This window comes from Seriola aureovittata, chromosome 5 (assembly GCF_021018895.1).
Source record: "Seriola aureovittata isolate HTS-2021-v1 ecotype China chromosome 5, ASM2101889v1, whole genome shotgun sequence".
NCBI lineage: Eukaryota > Metazoa > Chordata > Actinopteri > Carangiformes > Carangidae > Seriola > Seriola aureovittata.
Genome location: NC_079368.1, coordinates 17,677,167 through 17,701,259, shown reverse-complemented (window position 1 = coordinate 17,701,259; position 24,093 = coordinate 17,677,167). Strand labels below are relative to the sequence as shown.

The 24,093-nt window shown below is 44.4% G+C and overlaps 1 protein-coding gene across 2 annotated transcripts in view; it reads right to left on the bottom strand.

Annotated features, from left to right (window-relative positions):
• The window catches only part of antxr2a (ANTXR cell adhesion molecule 2a), a 73,354-nt gene that overhangs the window by 32,440 nt on the left and 16,821 nt on the right, over window positions 1-24,093 (bottom strand). For both annotated transcript variants that reach the window (XM_056376404.1, XM_056376403.1), the window contains exons 9-16: window positions 23,977-24,072; window positions 21,178-21,247; window positions 12,660-12,738; window positions 12,164-12,259; window positions 6,613-6,663; window positions 5,722-5,811; window positions 3,553-3,723; window positions 3,181-3,261 (exon numbers count right to left, since the gene is read on the bottom strand). In XM_056376404.1, coding sequence (XP_056232379.1) covers window positions 3,181-3,261; window positions 3,553-3,723; window positions 5,722-5,811; window positions 6,613-6,663; window positions 12,164-12,259; window positions 12,660-12,738; window positions 21,178-21,247; window positions 23,977-24,072 — 734 coding nt within the window. The remainder of the gene's footprint in view (window positions 1-3,180; window positions 3,262-3,552; window positions 3,724-5,721; window positions 5,812-6,612; window positions 6,664-12,163; window positions 12,260-12,659; window positions 12,739-21,177; window positions 21,248-23,976; window positions 24,073-24,093) is intronic.

The following is a 24,093-nucleotide window of genomic DNA, read 5'->3' as shown; positions in this document are numbered from 1 at the left end:
ACATTATTTCCAGTATATTTTTGATTAATTGTGCAGCCTCCAATTTACATGCTTGATTACCGCTAACTGAATGAGTTTATTGGCATTTTATAATCTATATTTGCTGAGTTGTTCCACTTTCTGGAAGCAGTGAAATAAACCAAACTGAATGTGAATCAAATCAGCGTTATAGTGGATTTAATCTTTGCTCGGGGGAATCAAAGTCAAAACAAAACCTGGATTAAATTATAATTTAGATGTTTCCCTCCAACTGTGAGCCAGCGGAGGGATTTAAAAACATCATAACTCACTTAAAAATACATTTTGTTGTCACAAACAACATCCAGTTTCCACTCACTGTCCACTACGTCTGAGCTGAGACGTCACTTTAAAAAAAAATACATCCGCATCCGCGGCCTCCTGTTTGATTCCCTCCCTTGTGTGATGCGTACAGTCTTGATCACAGACTTAAAAGTGGAGTTTGGCACGGCGGTGTGAATGTGAATGAGGCGAGAACCGCGGTGTCAAGGCGCCACGCTGGCAGCCTCTCCTCTTCCAGCCTAAGTGCTTTGACACGACTGGTTTGCTCACCAGTGGGCGCCGTCCTCCCGTTTTCTACTTTTAAAAACAGTTCGCTCGGAGCAGCTGAGGTGACCTCATGTGTGGCGACATCTATCATCTTTTTACACGGTGGGAGCTGCAGCCATGATGTTTCCACATTCTGCCACATTTTTATTTTCTACTTAAAACTCAGACAGTTGGATGAATGTCGCGCAGGGGAATTGTTGTCATTTCAACATAAAAAACAAAAGGCTGTGCCAGGAAAATATGCAAGTTCGGTCATTTCATGAAAACCCCTGGCTTCATAACACAACACAAACAGAACCGGCACATTTAACATACTGTTAACAATTTATCATGGCAGTGAAACAAACTCACATCATACGCCTTTTTGTCCAGAGAGTTCTTACTAGTTAAAGGACACACAACTGTTAAAGCAGGCTGTTGTTTTTGAGACGGACAGTGACGACTGGCGAATTGAAGGTGGTGAATTGTTGATTTGTAGGTCAAGAGATGTCTGGCTGATTTCTAGCCAAGTTAAAGCCTGACCTCATTTAATGTTGGTTTTTAAAAAAAATCTAGGTTACCTGTAACTGCTGTTGACAGTACTTCAGTTACTACATTTACATCTGCATTTACTCATTTGGCAAGTGAGGGGCATCACTAAAGCTTCAGTGCAGTAGGAACCCTTGGTGTGCACCCATTCAATAAGTGGAAGGAGATCAGGTAGAGAAGTTCAATGTAAGTGCATAGTAAGTAGCAGGCTGCCCAATTAATCGAAATATAATGGAAATTGCAAGTGCAATATCCAAATCGCAGGGAGCTTGTTCCATCATCAGGGGAACCACAGACCAGAACAGTCCGGGCTCAGATTGTCTCATGTGCAGGGATGGTGGGATGTGCAGTGGCCGAGAAGGAGCATACGTCCGACCAGAAGTCACTCTGAAGGCCGCGGGTGGTCAGTGGAGGTCGGAGAGCAGCAGAGCGACACACGCGCCCCTTTTAGGCCGATCGAGGACCAGATGTGCTGCTGCATTCTGCACCTACCTACCACAGTTTAATGTGCAGCACTCTCTGCATCAAGATGTCCTAACACAGAAACCCAGCTTAGCTTCAACAATGATATCTGGACATCTTTTGACCTGCCACATCAACGTTTACTGAGCAGCAAATTCAAGAGTTTTGATGATGTTAATTTTTTCACGGTGCATCTTCTGGCACTGTGTTTAACGGCGCCATGACGCCCTGAGTAGCAACTGTCAGGCTCGCAGCCGGCCAACTGGCTCGCTTCTCCACTCCAGACATTTGCAGTCTGACATCATTCTCTGAACCATTAAAGGCTGCGATGGTTCCAGTTCTCAGGCCTCTGTGAGGAAGTGGCCACCACAGTGGATAAGAGGCACCAGGGATAGTATTTATACAGTAGACCTCTGTACAGATGTGTCTCTCTTTTTTTTCCCATGTATTTCAGCGACAAAAGGAAAAAGTTTGTCAGTTGTTGTTTTACATTTGATTTTTCCTTCCTTTAGTTAGCTGCATGTGAATGTGGTTCCACTTATAACTCTCAAAAAAAAAGAGAGATATAAGCAGCGTTAATGTGGGACAGGGGTGGGGGGGGTGGTGGTGGTGGGGGGGTGGGGGTTTATACAGTTACTACCCCTGTATAAAGTTTGGTGACATCATAAGAAGAGGCCAATGAAACCTTAAATGGGAGCTGCAAATGTTTCTGAATGCACCATCACTTTGCAAGTCTGCAATCTGATTCCAATCTGTGACACTCTTTTAGAGATTAAGGATTACATATAGCTCAGTGTCCGCAGCAGATGTTGCGGTTTGCTGCCTTAGAAAGCTAAGAAACTATCAAAACATCTGGTTAACTCTGACTTGGTGGCGGTTTGGGAGCAGCGCGCCCTCCTGACCGCTTGCAGGGCGTCAGGTTTCAGCGTGTCGGCTTGTAGGGCCCATGTCTTTCCTCTCCTCTGATGGGAGGTTGAGAAAAGTCCAGAGTTTGACCATATTAGGTCGTCCCTGTCGTGCTTCCCCGCTCTGTGAGTCGTTGCAGCTGCAGCTCACATCGGCCCGATTAGGTAACAACAACACAATGCAAAAAAAAAACTTGAGCCATGAGCAGCTTCCTCTGCTGAGACGGAGCGCGCAGATTGTTGTAACACCACAGCTGCAATGTAATACAGCAGTAAAATAATGAGTGCTTAACTGTGATGGTGGTGACTCTTTTTTTTAGACGAGCATTTAATGGTCAAAAGAAGAAGAAGGAGACCGTGCACACTGCTGACTGATGCAAGAAATAAACCGCACCGATGACGAGACTGACTCACAACCCTGCAGGCTGTAGCTTTGTGCAACAAGAACACAATACAATGATGCTCGTTTACTGTATCCCACACACCCAAACACACACACACACACACACACCCACACCCACACCCACACCCACACCCACACCCACACCCACACCCACACACTTCCTGGTTTACTTAACCTGCCACCAAAACCTTGTACGCCTATGTGTGGTTTGTGTTTTAAGGCCTTTCTGGAAATGAATTAATTTTCCACTGGAAACATCGTGTGAGCGTCAAGCGGAGCACATGTTTCAGGGTTGACAGTCGGGGATCCGCTTACCTTGTCTGCAGTGGTGGGACGCATGAGGGAGACTCGGTCATACTGCCGCCCCAACAGAGCCCACAGAGCATCGAGACGACCCTGATACACACGAGGAGAATGGGGTTACATCTCAGCGACATGTACGTTTACACAAATGGTGAGAAAAAGAAATGACGTGGAAGGACAAAAACACACGAGGGTTTTTTTTTTAAATGGTCCGTGTGATCTATGGTCTCTGTCTCACCTTCATTACTTGTTATCATTCATGAAATTCTACACTCTCAGTAGGAAGTGGAACCTTTGAGCTCAGACGACTATATACGACTACACAGATGAGTATTTGTTCAGTCAGGTGGGTTGCCGGTGCAGCCGGGGGGGGGGGGTGCTCACCTTGATGGGAGTGTACCATTTGTTCTCTCTCTGATGGTAGGAGGGCGCGGCCTTCGGGGTGGGACGTTTGATCATCGGCTCATCCACGTCCTCCGGTATGGACACTATGGCGTTCTTGGCTTTCTCCAGCCTGGCCCCCTCCTCGGTTGAGCCCTTTTCACCCCAGCGCACCTGGATAAATAAAAACCAAACAAAGAGCAGAGAACGGGTCATTCTCTTTTAGTCATTAATGATCAATAAAAAAATTTTACTTGGTGCTACAATGATTAGTTAAAGGTCCCACATTTTACACTTTTCCTGTGTTTTATTTTGAAGTGCTGATCCATAAGAACCAAAGACCATCTCTTGAGGGCGGTGACTGCTTTGTTGTGACATCACAAAGTAACAGGAAGTCCTGACGGCTGGTTTTAAGGCTCGGTTTCTGAATACAGGCTGAGCGCGTTGATAGTTTCACAGTATCAATATAGAACCTGATCTATAATCAAACCACACATGGACAGAGACCTTTAGACTATATGGGACCTTTACAAACAAACTCAAGTAAAATCCTTTAAACAAAAGCAGTTTGTAACTCATTAATAAGACTAAAGATAAAACATGGAGGTAACAAACTCCTTAATGGTGGAGTTTCCTTTAATCAATAATGAAAATAATTGTTAACTGCAGCCCTTGATTAAAGACGAGTCACGACATCGAAGGTTTACAAAAGAGCTTCCGTAAGAGGCCGAACAGCGCAGTGGTTCAGGATCACATCGTGATGATTATAACAAAGCAGCTGAACATCTGCTGTCACTATCTATCCATAAGAAAATAAAATGATCTGAGAACCAGCTTTTTCTTTTATTAATAAGCATATTTACATGTGGTATAATGTGTTAGTGTGTGTGTGTGTGTGTGTGTGTGTGTGAGTGTGTGTGTGTGAATGCAGGCCTGTGTGATAGTTAAGCTGTCCTGCTTTTTAATTGAATTCATCACATCTGTTGCAAGGAGGAGATAAAAAAAATAAATAAATAAAATAAAAATCCACCATCGCATGAATGAGGAGAGGTGATTAATTAGCGACACAGTTTTCAAGCTGTAGGTTAAGCCGTGACAATATAGAACAGCTTTTCAGAATCATCTCTGGGAAACATCCCTGGCCTGCCGCATCATCAAGAAAAGAGAGGGCTGCGATGAATAAAAGATAACGTTGTCACCTCGGCCCCGCTCGACGCACGTTTGAAATATTGGCAGCGGCAAAGCGCTGGAGGTGGAGGATGTTTTTCTCAGCGTGACGTCTTAAATGAGGATGCAGAGGAGAGAACAGGTTGCTCTTAACAAGCACCTTGTTCTCCATCCACGAGGGGGTGAAGCTTCAGATGTGGAGACGGGCCTGTCGGTGGGAATCAAGCTGCTACAGGAAGAAGAGAGAGGCGGGATACCCGGGCTCCTCGCATCTCGCATCTCGCCAGCGCTCCTGGGGATAAAGTCGAGAGGTAGGAGCTCCCTGAGGATGCTGGGAAATCCCGGCAATGCCACCAACTTCCTCGGGGCTGGGAAGCGGCAGGGGGTGGAACAGCAAAGGGAGGAGGAGGAGGAGGAGGCTGAGCTCGCCTTTAAACCTGGATTCCCCTCGGAGGGGCGGCGGATAACAAAGGGGCTGCCAAGGTTCGGGAGTTAAGAAGGGGGAGGTGGAGAGGAGAGACGGGTGAGGTGGATATGTCAAGTTGACAGCAGCACTCAATCTTTCATCCTGGCAATGACTTGATCCAATCAGGCCCGGACGGCCAAGGACAAGATGGCAGGGCCTGTCACGTCGGAGGCATCAGCAGACTGACGAGGACAGTGGCATGGCCGGTCGTTCTCCTCCTCCTCCTCCTCCTGCCGCCGCCTGTGCAACTTCACAAACTTCTAGCTCCAGAGAAAAGACTGAGCGTCAGCAGGTTTCTCCGACCACGATGCAGGTTTACTGGATAACAGCTGTCAGAAACGCATCACTTCCTGCTGTCGAGGAATCTGATCTGGTCTTTGAGGAAACCTGTCTTTCCTTTTGCTTTTTAGATTCGGAAATTTTGACTGATGAGATGTTTTCAAATTCGCCGCTCAAATAATTTCACATCAAGAAGATTCATGCGTCAAACACTTTGTGGTGAAAGCATTTCGTCGGGTGGTCGATGTCGAGTTCTTTACCTCCATGCGTTTGATCCCTCCGGCTCCTCTTCCTCCGTAGTAAGAGGCGTCCACAGTCGGCCACTTCTTCTTGGGCAGCGGCTCAGGCTCCTTAGAGAGAGAGAGACGGAGGGAAATTAAGAGACCCATTATCTTAATCACGCACAAACTATGATCCTATAAACAACTGCATTAATCAACCTTCAAGTGAAGGAAGAACAGGACTGTTCACACTATTGTTCTTTCTTGCAATCCCATTAATCAATAATATATGAATGGATTTCCTTCCTGCAGGAAAAACACTGCTTGTGTCAGGATCCCTCCTGACACAAGCAGTGTAAGGAAACACTTGTGTCCTTACTTCTGCTCCAGCTGCAGATTCTTTCTACGTGGTTCTAAGTTGATTTTATCACATTATTTCCTTCACTATTTTTAATCCTAAAGACCAAAACATAATGTGATGACAGAGAAGTTAGATTCGTTTGGAGAATTTCCCAATTTGGGATCAATGATCAATGAATTTCTCAGCGTGACAACACATCTGCAACTTACCACTCTCATCTCTCAGTGTGCGAAGTACGAAGCTGAGATCGGGAGGTGATTAGCGTAGCTTAGCATAAAGACAGCTACTAACACGTGATCGCTTGTTTGAGAAATCTCACAAACAGAAACGTAAAAGCGACTCACTGCAGTTTTAGAGTCAGTTGCAGCCTCAGCAGTGTTAATGCTAAGCTAGGCTAAGCTAGGCTAACCGCCTCCTGGCTCTGGTTTCAAACTTAATACAAAGAGGAGAGTGGAATCAATCGTCTCATCTAATGAGGCCGTTTATAAAAATGTGGAAATGTTCCTTTAATTTTCAGTCGTATCAACACAACTCTATCGGTGCTGTGACAAGGCCACATTAGTACTCACAGGTGGTGGAGGACGGGAAGGTGGAGGAGGTGGCGGCGGGTCTTTGATGACCTGGATAAAGAGAAAAAGCAAAAGAGCGTCAGCACAAAGTCCATGGAGGGACGCACACACACACACACACACACACACACACACAACCTTATCAAGACGAGCCCAGACAAGGCTGACGGAGGTGATTCGTGACAGGTGACTGAGACAAACAGAGACATCCCTGAGCTCGTCGCACGGCAGAGACGCCGCCGCCGCTGCCAGGCTGCTTTGTGAATGCAACTGGCGCCCCATCGCCCCGCTGACTACTGATTACAAGGATTCTGCTTGTAAACCAACATCAGGGGCCCCCCGTGCAAAATAAAGAAAAGCTGAAAATCAACTTGTTGACAGGGGAGTCTTTGGGGCGAGCGCTGCTGCCCATTTAGCTCTTAATTAATTGGATGGGGTTCAGTGCTCCCAAGCAATCCCCCCAATCATAAAGTCCTAAGGAGTTAATTAGCTCCAATGAGATACAGAGGAGGAGGCTCGGGCTCGGCTCCAAGCGCTGTCTGGGTGGAAGATGAGTGGCGGCGTACACACACACACACAAACACACACACACACACACAAACATACAAACACACACACACACACACACACATACATACAGAGAAAAAAAGAAAGAAAACACACACTCATAATCATGCCACACCTCTCCCACAGCAGAGTGACCAGCCCAGCGGCATTGTTCATGACAACACTGGATGACATGGCACCTGAGGAGCAGGTTGTCCACAATGTGATTCCACTCAAGGACAAGATGCCTCGACTAGGTTTTTCAGATGTGCATCGCGAAGCAAAGGATGTTGGGAGAGGAGAGGGGGGGTAGTGGCGGCCTGACAGTGGCATTTGTCAGGTGTCAGTCAGACGCTTCGCAACACTGACGTCCAACTTTTTTTCTTTTTTTATCGTGGGATTGCCGAAGATGCTGCTGCCACTCACTCCATCTGTGAGAGGGATCACGCTGGAGGGATGGGAGTTTACTCTTCTGTGGTTTCAGGTTTCAGGGGGTTTTAAGTCATCGTCTGGTAAATAGTCAGTACAGAGCCGCACAGGGCTGCAGCTCCACGCAGCACAGAGGTCCCGTCTCACGTTTCACTGAAGATCATCTGATTCAAGTGTAATGCAACTTATTCATTGACTGACTGACTTCATTGTCTTTGGCTTCTCCCAAAGTACAAAAAAAGAAAAATCTACTAATCAAATAACACAAGAGTGCAAACGAGCAGGTAGCAGCAGATAGGTTATAACACCAGAGGGTGGGGAGGCCAGACGGAAGCAGGTCAAACTCTAAGTGTAGGGGTGTTAGATTACAGTCTATAAATGTTGTTATCGATATCTGGTTCCTTTTAAAAAGCTTATTCCAACATTTTTTCTATGCAAAACATCAATTTTAACTCAGAAAATCAAATGAAAATGGTATCATCATTGTAAAAGAAAAATCTCTTTAGGTTTTGGACAAAGCCTCTGATTTGAAGACATCAAATGAAGCTCTGATAACATGTAATGGTTTATTCTAACCCAAGATTAAAACGATGATGATGCAAACAAGGTGTATAATAGAGGAAAAGTGTTTCCTGCCCCCCCCCCCCGGTGCTACACACAGAGGAGCTGGCCTATAAATACTGTGCATATAATTACTGCGAGGACATATCTCAACTTGAGGTGTGCGGCAAAGTGGAAGGCAGACCTACGTCCATTAGTCACCAAAGACAGATACTACACTGTCATCGCTGCTTATGCATTTGCTAAATTGGTTTTGGAGGAGGGGGGGGAGAGAGAGAGAGAGAGAAAAAAGAGCAATGTAATTATGGCATATCATAGATCCTAACAGCTGCTTCACTCACTGTTAAGCGCAGGGATACCATCACACCCGCCACAAACTGTTGTCATTAGAATAATGAAAAATAATCAATTAGCGTTAATTAATTGCTCTTCTGACACACAACTGGCTGTAAGTAAATCCAGTAAAGGTCTACCAGTAGCCTCTCCATACGGTGATTAACATCATTTCAGCCACACCTTACGTAGACGGGATTATCTCTTTTTATTAAGTGCAGCAGATTTCCTGGACATATTGTGGGATAAATAAAGCATTTATACAAATGACGGGGCTCTGCTGCTCTTTTCCCATCTACCTGATGGACAGATGTGAGGAGGAGCGCTCAGCGACGTGGCGGCGTAATTAAAAACTAAACCGCAGGATACTCAGCCATCTGACATCAGCCCCAGCAGCTCGCCATTGCGGCCATGACACTGGGAGGAGGGGGAGGGCGAGGGGGATCGGACCAATCCGAGGAGCCGGGGGCATCGTCCCCATATGGCTGTCTCGGTAACTGTCCGATTGGACCTGATAATCCTGTTCGTTCCCAACCTCCAGCTCAAACCGTGTTGTGTCAAGCTGTTTCGGGAGGCTTATCGTGACGGATCAGTGGCAAGTAGCATATTTAAAAATGACTGTTTTTTTTTTTTTTTTTTTTTTTTTTAACTATGGACTCGTTAACCTGCTTTGAGAAAAATAAAAAGTGATTTTGAGAAGAAGAAGATAAAAGTTCTGCATCGGAGAGCAACGCTGACAACTTCTAACACGAAGTAATCAGAGATTATTAACATATTAAGCACCAACTGAGTCGAAAACATGTCCAAAAGTGCGTCCAATTTAGCGGCGAATCATTTGTAATTTGGATGAAGTGCCGATGTTGCCGAAAACTGCATCTCCAACTCCTAAATCCTTTGATTTGAACTCTAGGCCACACAATTCTGAGTTTAATTTCCAAACAAATCATAAACAAAGAAATTACCCCTCACAGCTTGTATGACCTCTCTCCTGGCATCAAGCCATGCGAGAGAGAGACAGAGAGAGAGAGAGAGAGAGGGATTGTGGGAAAGAGGTTGTGCGTGTGTGTGTGCGTGTGTGTGTGTGTGTGTGTGTGTGTGTGTGTGTGTGTGTGTGCGGCCTCATCCTGACTGCTGAAACCTGGCAGACTGGGGGTTTAAATATTAACAAGCCACACATGGCCCTCCTCTTCTGCCGCGTCCCTCGATGGAAGGCAACAGCAGCTCTCTCCACCAAGACAAACACGTCCGCGGCCAGACATGCTGCAGGGGGTTTACATTTTAATGCCTTTGTTGGTTTTCCAAAATATGCTTCCATCTCATCCTGGATGGGCTCCCTTCAGGTCCACAATGCCAGGTGACGTCTATCATTTAAGGGGCGCCGCGAGTGGGAGCGGGAGCAGAGGTGCGGCGGGGAGAGGAGGGCGGTTGGATGTTGGGAGGGTGAATTTTGCCTTTATCAGATCCCGGCAGAAAAAAATAAAACACCAGAAAAAGACCGGGGTGCACCATCTGCAGCCCCTCGCTCATAGCCCCAAACGATAATCTGTTGTGGATTTTTGTAAATGGTTAAGTGGGTGAGACTGCTTTTCCAAAAAAAAAAAAAAAAGGGGGCGAGGGCATGGGGGAGTTTTCATAAATATCAAGCACCGAACTAAAGTTTAAAACCATGAATTAAATTAATAAAAAATAAATAAAAATTAAAAAAAGGGTTGAAGGGGAAACAATGAAGATTCAAGGCTTAAGTTCCACCTTAACAAACACCCAGTAACATGTGGGGAACTAACGAATAACCTTCAGACCTCCACATTCACACTCACTAATGAAACTCTCGGCTGAACTTTCAACTGCGCCGGTCGAGATTTTAGATTTGGTGCAGCCGAGCCCTTTATTCTTACTCAGCATTTACAATAGTCCGGTCTCAGATCCGTCATAAGCAGGGACAGGCATTGTTACGATTTCATCAACACCGATACTGATGCTTAACGATGCTCTCTAATCGAAACTCCACCATAAGTTTAGTGGGTCTAAAATGTTTTGTAGTGTCGGATCCATTGGGATCCTACAGGAAGTCAATATTCAAAGTTGGAGCAGTTTAGTTTTGGTAATTTTACATTTAGATTTCGTTTTTTTTTCTCTGTTGGAAAAACAGATGTCACGTACCTCCGTGCACCAAAAGGGGTTTAATGATAATGAGATCAAAAGGTTCTGACAGGTGGTGGGTTGGATTCTTACGTTGCCAGGATCATCAGTCAAATCTGATCAAACCACACCCACATTGTCGTGATGAAGCAGTTACTGATGAAACTTTTACTTTCTGTAAGAGGAAAACGCTTTGTTATGAGTTTGTTTACACCCGCAGAGTTCATTGATCTTTATCTTGACGACGCGTGGCGACAGGCTGTTCCCTCTTACAGATGAGAACGACTCAATACATTTGGCCACACGCTTGTCTGAGTTGCTGCGCTGCAGTAACTGATGTGGCGCAGAGGGCACCTGTGTGTGTGTGTGTGTGTGCAGCTGCCAGCGAACATCTACTCCATATCGAACATAAGACGGGACGGGACGGGAGAGGAGTCATTCTTTTAGGATTGGGATAAAGTTTTTTTTGTACATTTTTGATTTAGTAAAGCAAAACTAGGACGGAAGTTAGAACCACTAAAGTAAAGTAAATAAATAAATGAATAAATAATAACGGGGAGGTGTAAGAGGAAAAAGAAACCAACAATTTAACACTCTGATTGATTATAAGATTAGCTTTAGTAAAAAGAAGAATTGTGTGTTTACCAAACAGTAAGTATTTGAAGCTGGAGCACGGACATGGCAGATTCATTTGTGATTAAACCACAAACAATCTCTGTGATTATTATTAATCACTTCAGTCCCCAGGTAAGCCTCATATCAGTCCTGCTCAAACAGAGATTTTCTTAACGTTCCTGCAATCTGTCACTCATGCGCCTCTCCTGCTGATCTCTGCCTTGTTTTGTTTTTAAACGTAGTTTTGTTCACATGAAACGACTCTGTCTCTTTTCAGAACTCTTGTGAGTGTGTGTGTGTGTGTGTGTGATAACACGCCGTCATCGTCTACACAGAGGATGTGGGCTCTCGACTTCCTGTTTGAGGTTCTTCCTCTGTGGTGTTGCTAAGCCACCGTGGGTGAACGAGGTGAACGCGAGGTGACGAGGTTGAACAGATGCTTGACAAACCCTCTTCCCCTTCACCGCCGGCCGCTGAACACGACGCAGCTGCGTCTGACCCGACCTGCTGGTTAACAGTGGTTTATGGTCACGGCTTTGGGCTGTTGAAGTGGGCGTGAACTTGACGTGCGCTGAACCGCTCTCACAATGACAATTTCAGTATAAAAACCCCAGTCTCCGTTGAACGCAAGCTGCATTTGCAACAACAGGATGTTTGCAACAGTGAGAAGATATTTAGTCCTTTCACAACATCTGCTCTTAATGCAACTGACTTTTTAAAAAAGTTCTTTTTTTATCTCAATAAGATTGTAAATCCTGCTGCAATCATCAGATTTAGATAAAGCTGCAAGGGAGTATTACTTCTACTATTTTTGGAAATAGCGAAACTGGAAACATACGACTTGTTTTGCATGTTTTGTCTGCGCAAAACCAACGTGAATGAATCATCAGCTCCGGGTTGCACCAAGCCGGTCTGCGGTAATACTCACCACCGTGCAGCAGAGAGGCCAGAACCACCACATGAGGGCCAGAGCCACGAGGATCAGCAGCACCAGGAAGACGATCGCCACCGCCAGACCATTCGACTGTAGGGGGGGTGACAACAGGATTACATTTTGTTTAGGTTACATCCTAATTATGAACTTTGGTTTGGTTTTGATTCCTCGGACACAACGACAACATCATACAATCAATCATCACCGCTATCCCGACAATTGTTCCTCGTATGTGGCAAATTCAAATCCACGTCTCTTTTGCATGCACACATGTGGGGGCAAATAAAATTACAAAACTATGTTGTAGTTTGCATTAACTACTCCTGAGGGAGGAAGCTCTGCATATAATAACAACAACAGGAAAACTGACTGTCACATACTCGAAGCACAGTATCACAGCAACACCGGCTGAAACTTTGAACGAGGAAGTCGACCTCGTGTCATGTGAACGAGGGCGAAACGTGTGCAGGTGGAAAAACACAAGACTCACACAGGTGGACGCGGTGATGGTGTAGGCGCTGGAGATGAAGGACTTGCCGTTGTTGAGGCTGATGAGAACGTCCATCGTCCTGAGAAAGACAACGTTTGATCAGTGTCATGGTAAATACAAGTCTGCTCACCCCTCACCCTCCATAAAACCCTGGACAAACTTAAGAGCACATCTCTCCATCTGATAAGACAACTGATCCTCAGGTGCGCCAAAATAATCTCAAAAGAAATACAATCAAACATGATTTATAATCTAATTGCTAGTGAAGTTTCCTGTGTTAGAATTTACTGTCGTCTTTGATAGTAAAAGTCCTCAACTGATCTTCTCTTACATTTTTTGGCAGTCTCTAGATGTTTTTATTTGAACTGGAAGACAAAAAGAAAATGGCGCACTGCTTTTTCCACCGGATACAGACGTCGTCACTGTCCAACATCGGTGGACGCAGGCTGTCAATCATGCGGCTTTCAGTAGAGATCTTTAAGTTACATTAACAAATGTTGAAGTTAAAAAAAAAGGAACACTTGCTGATGTGTTGGCATTGGTATCAGTATCTACCTACAATATATATATATATAGGGCGAAAATCATGACCTCCAGTGACAGAATAGAGAGCTAAATGGTATTGTTTCAGCTGCAACTCCTGTTTAAAGAGGAGTAAGAAGTCCAGCACGACGCTCACTGAAGAACACAACGGCTGCAAACTGAGAGGGAGGAAATCCTCTCATTATCACGGCCGTCAGCGCGTGTCTGGATGAAGTAATCGGACCGGCGGTAACAAGGCTCGTGAACTCCTATGACTTATTTGGGGGGGGGGGGGGGCTGCGAAGGCCAAAATGGGTGCAATTAAAAACCCTAATGATGAACGGCACCGCAATCTCCATATGTCTATTACGCCCAATCCAATTACCACAAGTTTAATGAGAATTCAGGATATGGAACAAGTGAAACGTCTGAAATCCTCCCTTCAACACACACACACACACACACACAAACACACACACACACACACACACACACACACACACACACACACAAAAGACAGGAAAAAGACAGAGAGAGGAGAGAAAGAAGTACGCAGTGGTATTGTGTGTGAGGGGCCAGCTGTGAGTGTGTGGTAGCGTACAGGGGAGGCCTGCATAAAAACTGGTGCTGCGGAATAATAACAAGAGAGCTCTCTTTGCTTTGGATTTCGCCTGAGGCAGAGCCTTGAGCCACCAATCCTCCCGTGGTTCAGAACAGATGAGCAACCAGACCATGTGTCCATTACTATGCGGCGTATTCTAAATAGTCTGAACTGACTCCTTTGCACTTTTCCTTATTTACCCACGCTAAATATTTAAAAAGACAACTTTAAAAACCAGATGCACTTTGACACTCGGACTTGTTGATGCCTCCACTTTATTTGCTTATTATTTTATGTAACCAACTTCTTCGAATCAGGCAGTCTCACTGAAAACAAAGTCTCTTTTAACTCATGCTCTTGAGGTGTAAGGTTTTTGAATTTCAGGTGACATTCGGGTGGGAGGCTGTGGCTCGGGAGGTCGAGGGGTTCGATCCCCGGCTCCTCCAGTCCCGCATTTCAAAGTGTCTTTGGGCAAAGATACTGAAATCTGAATTAAAACACCCTGTGGCGAGTACTGCAAAGCGCTTTGAGGGATTGATAAGATAAGAAAAACGCTATATAAGTGCAGTCCATCTACTCCCAGAGCACTACCGTAGGGACAGGGATCCTGAACCACTGACAGAAACCCAAGAACACAAAACATTTTCAGTCTGACAGTTGTGCAGACGACACAAATGTCAAGTCAGACCGGCAGCGCTCCAGGAACAAAAAGAGCAGAAATATATCACATTATAAACCTCTGAAATCCAAAGTTTGGAGGCTGTTTGAAGCTCATTCCTTTTAAAAACTGGTGCACAGCAGCTGAATCCGGAGCTTCGGATGTGTACTGAAAGCATTACTTGAAATGTTTGTCTTCTGCATGAACGTTAAATGAATGCACGGCACATGACAGCTCCGCAAGAGTTACAAAAACTCTTCGCACCTGTCAGAAAAACCTTCTCTTTGTGTCCGATGCAGCAGATCCCTTAAAACGCGGCGCGCCTCTGCAGCTCGGCAAAGCCGCTCCAGGTCCTTGCATGTTAACTAAGTGCTTTGTGCTGAACGGGTGAGGGGAGAGGCTAATTCAGTTGACACCCTCAATCCGTGATAATGGTGGGCAGGTTGTTAATCAAGCTGGAGGTGTGGACCCCGGCGTGTGAAGGAGGAAAGCTCCCAAGCGAGTTAGACTGACGAACGCCCACCCGCACCCCCCTCCCCTCCCTTCCCCTCCTCTCGCCTGACATCGCTGGACATCCTTAACGCACCACGACCCAACCAGCCAGCAAGGCCTTTCTTTTTTTCTCTCTCTCTTTCTCTCTCTCTTTCTCCTTGAGACACTGACTGCTAATTTAGCGAGTTAATGTTGAGTAGGCAGAATCTGCTCCCGCAGAGAGGCATAAGTCATATATCCTCTTCTCTTTTTCACCCTTGTATTTCCAGGAATATAACCCAAAAGAATGACAACATCTAATACCGTTGCTGTATTACAATTAGTGATGAAATGTTTAGTCAGTCTAGTGGTCACTCAACAGGGGAATTATTCCCCCATGATTCTGTTACTGTCAAGCTAAAAAAAGACCAGTGCTAAAATTTCACAAGACATCCCTAGTCCTGTGAACTCATGAGGGTTACTTCACTGTTGAATTAAACACCCTTGCAGTTAGGAGTCTCTACCAGCAGCTGAATTATCCACAGAGATCACCTCCTCTCCACGACATAAAACACACCAGGTGATAATAACCGGTGAAATAAAGCTGTTTCACATTTAAAGCCAGTGTTTCGCCGATGCCGTACGGCAGACAACAAGACGTCAGGGGAAGGGCTGGAAGCTGAGATCGCTGCTAACCTTTGTTTCGATTGTTTCTCTGATAACTTATGAACCAGATGTTCAGAGGGTTTTTTACTGGCAGCCGAATTATCCGCAGAGGTTTCCTCCTCTCCGTAACAAACAGACCAGGGGATTAAAATCAGAATCATCTGTCATGGAGAAAAATCAATGATTCACCCATGCTCTCCGGCGGACATATAAATATATACAGTGGTTGACCAAAGTGTAAAAAGTATATCTTAAAAATGTGACTTAGACTGGATAAAAGTGCATTTTGAGCTTGATATGCATGAGCATGGGAGGATATGACGTCATTGACAGGCAACCATATGAAACGGAGCATTAACATGATTAAAATCAGGTATTTCTCTGGTTTGAAAATTGATGGAAACCTTTGAGATAATTTAAGTTCACAACTCAACAAAATATATAAACATAGATCGAGTCATTCTTTAGACATCTGAATGTAGAAAAGTTATGTTTTATAACTTTAATTAATCTGTACTGAATGTTACCAAGGGTTAAAAAGTAAGAAAAAAACAAAGGCGACTGAAAGACTTTTTTAAAAAGCTGGATGAATAATTTAAAGTAAGACTCCCTGTCATTTGACTTTAGCGCAGTCAACGCCTGTGAGTGACACTGAGGAGGGAGCTGCAGCTGCTCGGCGGTTATGTTGGAGTAAATGGGAGACGAGAGGGCAGATCATCACGGGGGCCGAGGGATCAGTCAAAATTTGGGCAGAAGAGCGACACGGGCTCCCAGGGACACCAGTTGAATGGCAGAAAGCTTCTTCGCTGCTGCCGTTCTCTGGCACCGCATCGGGGGGGGGGGGGGGGGGGGACTTCATCCCTGGGCTCGCTATAATCCGTCAGAAAGTAGGCCTACGGTGACACTAAGCTTTGGTGATGCGATACAGCTGGAGAGGCTGACAATGCTGACGCTAATGGCTTTCAAACTTCCCTTAAAGATGTGGAAATTGAGGAGGCTGAATAATTCACAGCAGAGCATATGCGAGGCCTGTCGCTCGGCATCCAGGAGCCATCACTCTGCACGAGTTTGTGCCGCTGAAGTTCTGACGGATGGAAGGAAACGAGGGCTGATGGGAGGGGATTCGCCTCGCGGAGCCCCGGGACCAGATGAGAAGTTGTGTTCCAGAGTGAGACGTCAACCGTTCGGAAAGAGCGACATGCACTCCAACAAACCGCCTGATGGTTCAAAATTACAATAAACTGACGGTTTTCTGGCACAACAGCTGGAAACTTCAGTGTGTTTCCAGCACTTACTTCATACCAATCCAGGTAGCCATTTACTTCTATTCATTTCTGCATCATTTATCTGATTGAGATTAGCGTTAATTTATAATGCTATTATGTTCTCATGGTTGTTTTTATAAGTAAGGTGTTCTTGAGTTCCCTGAAAGGCTGATAAATAAAGTGCATTGTCATCACCATTATAATAAATCAAGCAATTCGCTGATACATTTTCAAGAGCAGGTTTCAATCATCTGATGTTGTACATCGAAGATCTAAAGCTGACTCGCTGCTCGCTTCGTCCTTCAATCGAGAGCCGCTTCCAGCTTCATCATGTGACAACAAAGCAATGCACATCCAACACGTCTGTGCCACATGGAGGACAATCAAACAACAGGACATTTCTATCACAAACATCTTCACATCCCCACCGGAGCAGATGGAGCGATGCGGCTGTGGGACGGCCTGTTTAATTATTGACGAGCATTAGCATTAGCTACTGTAACCTGCTTTGTAAAGCAGGTGTCGACTCCCCGCTCAGTTATTCCTCGCCCTCCACCATTATTGTGAAAACACCAGGTGAGGACATGCTGCTGCAAGAGCGCAGTCACTTAACCTCTCTATCGGCGCCCCAGCAGGGGATGCTGGGTCTCATAATGGGGTTACACATAGAGGGGGGATGGGGGGGTGGGGGGAGCAGGGGAGGAGGGAGCCGGGTGGGGAGGGAAGGAAAGGCATCAGCAGATGCCAGCGTTTCAAGCCTGATGCCACAGCTGTCAGCACAGATGATGCCTCTCCGTGAGTGCTCCTACACAGCTCAATGACCAACTGAGGACACTGTGATTCCTGGACATCCAGCCTGGATGTGGAGCCGCCTGCTCCGAGCCCCCGGTGGGACGGGAGGCTGCAGCTTCCCTCAGCTCGAGTGATTGCTGCATTTGAAATATGTCCCTCAGCAATTCACGTCTGTGAGGTCAAGACAGAAGTTCAAACAGCGTTCGCCGAAGAGGAGGAGGAGGAGGAGGCCCCATGTGTCACAGACACGGTTAAAAAGGAGGAAACAAGAGAAGGGACGTGATGAAAAGGGGATTCTTCTTCGGCTGACTAGAGCTGTGTTAACGCAGCGCCCTGTGCGCCGGTAGTCGTGATGGAGCAGAAGCAGACAGATGGACGGAGACGGAAGTTTCCGGGCTCCAGCGTTCCATGCAGGTGGTCCGGGGTGCAGGGATTGTCAGTGCATGGTGAATTATTTAAATGGGGAGCGTGGAAAAGGGAATGGCTGCATCTGTCGCACATCCTTTTAAAGCCCCTCCAACAGATGTGTTTACTCACCACCCGTACCAGCTAACTACTTAATGGGTCACCACTGGCAGCCAAGAGTTAATTAAGCAGGCCTTTTGCAAATGGCGGGCACGTAGCATCAGCTCAGGTCCTATCAGGGCGAAGCTGGCGCTGTCGGCCCATGGTTTACAGATGTAGTCAAGCTCAAGTTAATCTTTTTACTGTAACATGGGCAGGTGGGTTGAAAGACAAGAGATTATGTTTTGCTCTGCTGGATTTTATTCAGGAACAAGGAACAAGGACTTCTGCAGTTGCTGCTTGTGTCACCTGTAGTTAATATTCAGCATTTTCTTTTAATTGATAACTGAGGAAAATCAGGTGATTGCAAACCCAACTGTGGAAGAAAAAAGGCGAAGAAATTTAAAATTTGCTTTTAAATGTAGATCTTCATCATCAAAATACACATGAAAATTGGACTTTTGTTCAGGACTTCATAAAAAAGTATTATAATCAATCCTGCGATGTAAAGAAATCCATTCAATTCTATTTTTATGAGAAAATTATTTACCAATAAATGGAAAATTAATCGCCAACTATTTGTAGAATTGAAAAAATTAACACAATTAATGAACAAAAAGCTTCTAAAATATGAGGATTTTCTAGTTATCTTTGTTTTATATAATTTTAAGTTGAAATCTCAACTGTCAAACAAAACAAGGAATGTTAAGTCACTCTGGCATTTTGACATTTAATGGAGTAAATGATAATGATAATTAATTAATCAAAAACTGAGGTGATAATTGTAGCGCTATTTAATTTTTTTTTTTCTTTTGGGGCTTTTTTTTTTATGCCTTTATTGGACAGTATAGTGGAGAGACACAAGAAATAGGGAGGCAGAGAGAGGGGGAATGACATGCAGCGAAAGGCCGTCCGATGTGGGATTCGAACCGGGGCCGACTGCAGCGACTGCTTAGACCACTACGCCACACGACGCCCCTATTTACTTTTTTAAACAGGGACTGCACAGGTAAACACGAGCTCAACTGCATTTTCAGCCGACATCTAAATTGAAAGTAAAACAACGAATCAAATGAATAAATAAAACACCTGAACAGACAAAACAGCCTGTGTGTCAGCTTATATGCATGTGTGCAACTATGTGTGTTAATCCAGTCATGTTTATCCACACATGGAGTCTGTGTGTGTGTGTGTGTGTGTTTGTATGTGTGTGTGTGTGTGTGTGTGTGTGTGTGCTGTGAATCTATGCAAAGTGTATTTAATGTTCACATTTTCATTGTTTTGAGATGAAAACATGAACTATAATTACTGCCTCTGCCAAAACAGTCCAGGTGCAGTTTACATGCATGTTTGTCCAGACATGTGTGAGGACTTAACAGGGAATTTAATTAAAGATATTACCTGTCTTTTCTTTTTTTGGCAACGTTTTGGTGAATCATTTTAAGAGAGAATATGTTGTCTTCACTTCGGAGACGATTATTACAGCGGCGTTCAGAGGACTGACCCCGACCTGGTTCTGATCCAGGGAGAGGAAGTGAAGAAGGTGACTCAAATCAGGAAGGATTTAATGGAGTAAATGAGGCCAAAAACATGTTTTGTGAAGTCCGACATTTGACAGACAAAATCTAAAAATCAGTTCATCGCAAAATTTGAAGACATTCCCTAAAAAAGTGTTGCTGAGATATCGTGCTCAAGAGAATGGGATGACCACGCAGAGGGGGTGGAGGGACAACCTGAAAACATAATGCCTGCAGCCCTGGTTGTCGCCGCCGTGGAGAAAAAAAACATGAACGCACATGATCCACGTTCCACCGTCAGCAGCAGAAAAAAAAAACAAAACACACCCTGATCACCCTGAGCAGTTTGGACTTTAAAAGCTGAGCGGATTATCTGAGGTGAGGTTCAAGTTGATTTGGAGCAGTTACAGCGATGACACGTAATCTGTTTTAGAGCTGGAGGACCTTCAGGAGCCAGCGGCGCTCGTAATCATACATTTTTGATTGGATTGCAGTCGGCGAGGACATGAAAATCTGTTGTTCCATCTAACATGCCTTAGCGATCATCTGTTATGGTTTGGGATTAAAAGAGATGACGTTAAAGTCAAACAATAGCGACGCAGCCGGGAATAAACGCATATTTACACTTGTTTCCACTTGAATCTTTGTGGGTATGTATGTATGGGTTGTTTTTCCTGTCAGGCTACATCTACAATGTTTACTGCGTCTTTACGCTCCACCGAACTCCTCATCCCCTCAGCTACTGTTTTAACATACAGGCGATTTATAGATTTAGGAATTGTTTATCTGCACATAGAAGACATTCTATAAAAGCAGCAGACGACATAATGTAATGTAATGCACGTAAGACCCCCGAGGAACCCAGAGGATTGAAGCATCTTAGATAAATGTAAGAGAGAGAGAGATATAAATAAATAAATAAATAAAAAACAACTCTGCAACTGAACTGAACACGGAGGAGTGGAGCTCGAAAAGAAAACAATGCCTGCAGAAAAAAGGGAAACAAGCTGGTTTTTGAAAGAGTCTTGGTGGCAATGTAAAATACAGGAAGTATCTGTGAGTGTTTGGGTGTCTGAGTATCTGAGTGTGTGTGTGTGTGTGTGTGTGTGTGTTTGAGTGTGTTTGAGTGTGTGTGTGCGCGTGCATGTGGTTCCACAGAAGAAGATGAAAGACATGATTCATTCTCGATGCAGCTGGGAGCAAAACACTACAACCTGACCCCGAACACAGCGCTGCATTTCTTTTCTTCACTGTTTTTTTTTTCAGATTTTGATTTGTTTCTAGATGCTGGATTTACAGAGTTCACAGAGGAAAACGCCTGTGATTTAATTGTCACACGTCTCTTGTTGTCCACGTCCTGGGGGTCAAAACTTAAATGCATCTACACAAACAGTCAACAGTTTTCAGACTTACTAACAATATGCCCTTCATTAAAGACTGGCCAGTATCTGACAGTGACTCATATTTGATTTTAGATAAACACAATCACTTCCACCCAACAGAAACCCCAGTGTGTACTCACTGTCCCACTTCATAGAGCTTCGGTGCAGGACACAGAAGATAATCATTACGCACTGCGCTCGGCTTTTGATCTGTAAAAACAATCAAAAAAAAAAAAAGACAAAACATTAATAAACTACTTGCACAACTCGGATCAAAAACTCTCGTCTCTTTTTATCAGTCTGTGTAGTTTGTTTTTTCTCTTCAGAAAGATGATCGTCGTTTGCTTTTATGATAAATGAGCAAATGCAGTATAACAGGATAATGCCACAGAGAATTCTCCTACATTTCCCATGATTCTCGAGTCAGGATTTGTTCTTGATAATTACTGCATCAGGATGTGTAATGTAAATTACGTCACCATCAAACTTTACTTTATACTTACTTGCTTTATTATGAAATAAATACTTACTTAACCCAAACCCTCTGAACATTGTTTTATATTGAATAAAATTTCAATTATGATGAGCCATTTTCAAATATTATTAACTCAGTTTTTTATCAAGGAACCTTTTCATTTCCAGAGAACAATATTCCAACAAACCTTCTATGAACCCTTGTCCTCTTGAACATTATACATCATATCAATTTCTTTCTAAACTAAATCAGTTATTTCGTAAACTTCTTGTCTTTTTAAAGTATCATATTAAAAGGTGCCATAATCTCTAAAGGTCTCTGTCCATGTGTAGTGTGATTATAGATCAGCTCTAGCTTCTATATTAATACTGTGAAAGTATCAAAGCCTCAGTCCACAGAGAAATGCACACAGCCTGTATTCAGAAACTGAGCCTTAAAACCAGCCGTCAGGACTTCTGGATCTTTGTGATGTCACAACAAAGCAGTCACCAAGCCCCGCCCACCTAGACCCACCATCCAAACCTTTACAGGATTTGGTTTCTCTGAGTTTTTTTTTTTTACCAGAAATCTGCTGTATTCTTATTTCAGAAAAACAGACAGCCAATCAGAAGAGAGGCTCAGAGCCTCCTCTCTTCTGATTGGCTGTCTGACTTGTTGTTACTAGAGCTCCAGAGAGAAGCCTGAGAGAGGAGATGTGAAACTACACTGAGATGTGTGTGTGTGTGTGTGTGTGTGTGTGTGTGTGTGTGTGTGTGTGTGTGTGTTCATCAGCTCAGGTTGATAGCAGCCTGAACCAATCCTCAGCCCTGGAGGTCATTCAGATTATTGATAAATTTTTTATTTTTATTTTTTCTGCTCGGGGCTCCAACTGGTTTAGTGATGGAGATGAAAACTGTAGCATCTGTTCCACATATGTGCTCTGTGTTCCATAGTCGCCATGATGCCTGTCCATAATTATAAGGTGGCCTCACTGTTAAAAAGGTCTGGACTGAACACATGCAAAAGCCAACAAGGGAATAAATAGCCCCAAGTGGGCAAATGTGAGACAGCCTAAACGGAGAAAGGACTAACAGGGAGACATCTGCTAATGGCCACTTCCTGATTCAGACTGAGTTTTTTTTTTTTTTTTTTTAAACAGGAAAAAAAATATGCTCAAGTATTTTAGTCAAGATGAAATGATGAAAAAAAATAAAAATAAAATCAAAAAATAACTTGTCAAAGAGGAAGTGTTGTCATTGGCAGTCATCGATCCCGCAGATCCCACGGCCAAATGAGAGCTTGAAAAGACGGGCTCTCGGTGCCAAATCCTGTTTGCTTCCTGAAAAAGGATTTCTTTTTTTTTTTCTCAACAGAACAGACTGCAAACTCAAAATAAGGAGCACAGTGACCTACATAGCCTCCTTTCTTCTGCCGAATTTAAACGACGTAGATAAGGAAGCTGCTGTGAGATAACAGACGTTGTCCAGATCGGGGGCTTTGCTTCGACCTCAGCACCGACTATCATCAGAAGAAGAAGAAGAAGAAGAAGATTTCCTGAGTTATACGAATAAATCTTCACAGTTCCCGGAGAGACATGAACATGTAAGGAACATTCAAAGATCAGAGCCGCTGGGGGTGGAGGGTCTGATTCTGCAAGTTAGCACGGTTGTGGCTCTGGGGAAAACTTTCAATCAGATTGGAGGGCGACTATCACAGGATGCGGCACACAGCGCAGATTCACCGAGGACAGTTTACTGAGTTTTCAGTGGCCCCTGGTGCGGACGTCCATCCTGTAGCCTCGTTCACATCATCCTGGATAAGTAGCTTGTGCCCAAACAACACAGGGTAAAGTTTATTTTTCAGAAACCTACAGTCAAATTCAACTTAACTAAGCTTTGTCTTAGCTTTCAACCGTGAGATGGTGGTTTGTAGCTTCAGGAAATGCGAGTAAGTGGGCCTTGAGTTTAGATTCTTAACCTATCTGAACAGAAACAAACGTGCTGGGATCGCAGACTGCAGTTGTATAAAGAAAGAATACAGCAGGTTGTGGACAGAGGCATGTGATCCTGCTTCACAGAGAGCATGTTAAAATGGCTCCTCTCAGCTCTTGAACTTTGGTTTTTTGCTTTTTTTTGTATTGAATATTTTGGACTTCCCCTTTCGTGACTTACTTCTAACTTTAGGACACTTCATGATCTGACAGCAGCAACTTTTAATGACAACAAAATACATTCATCGTGTAAAAATCAAACCCATCACAGCTGCAACACATCACTTCAAGCATCTCCACAAATACCAATCAAGTTGTTGTCATCCTCCACATTACTGGTTCCCTAAAATGTTCTGGTTTATTTATCGTCAAAACAACACCCACATATTCCAGTTCAACTGTGCTGAATGGACATTTTAAGCAAATGGAGACTGATCTGAGTCGAGCCCTGCGGCTGAGGATGAGTACACAGTGAACTGCGGTCGCTACACTTACTGAAGGTTTGCTGGTTGACTATGAAGCTGCAGACGACGCCTTCGTTGCTGCGGCCGACGGCGAAGCCGTTCCCTCTGAGGACGATGTCGAAGGACTCTGCGGAATGTAAACAAACAG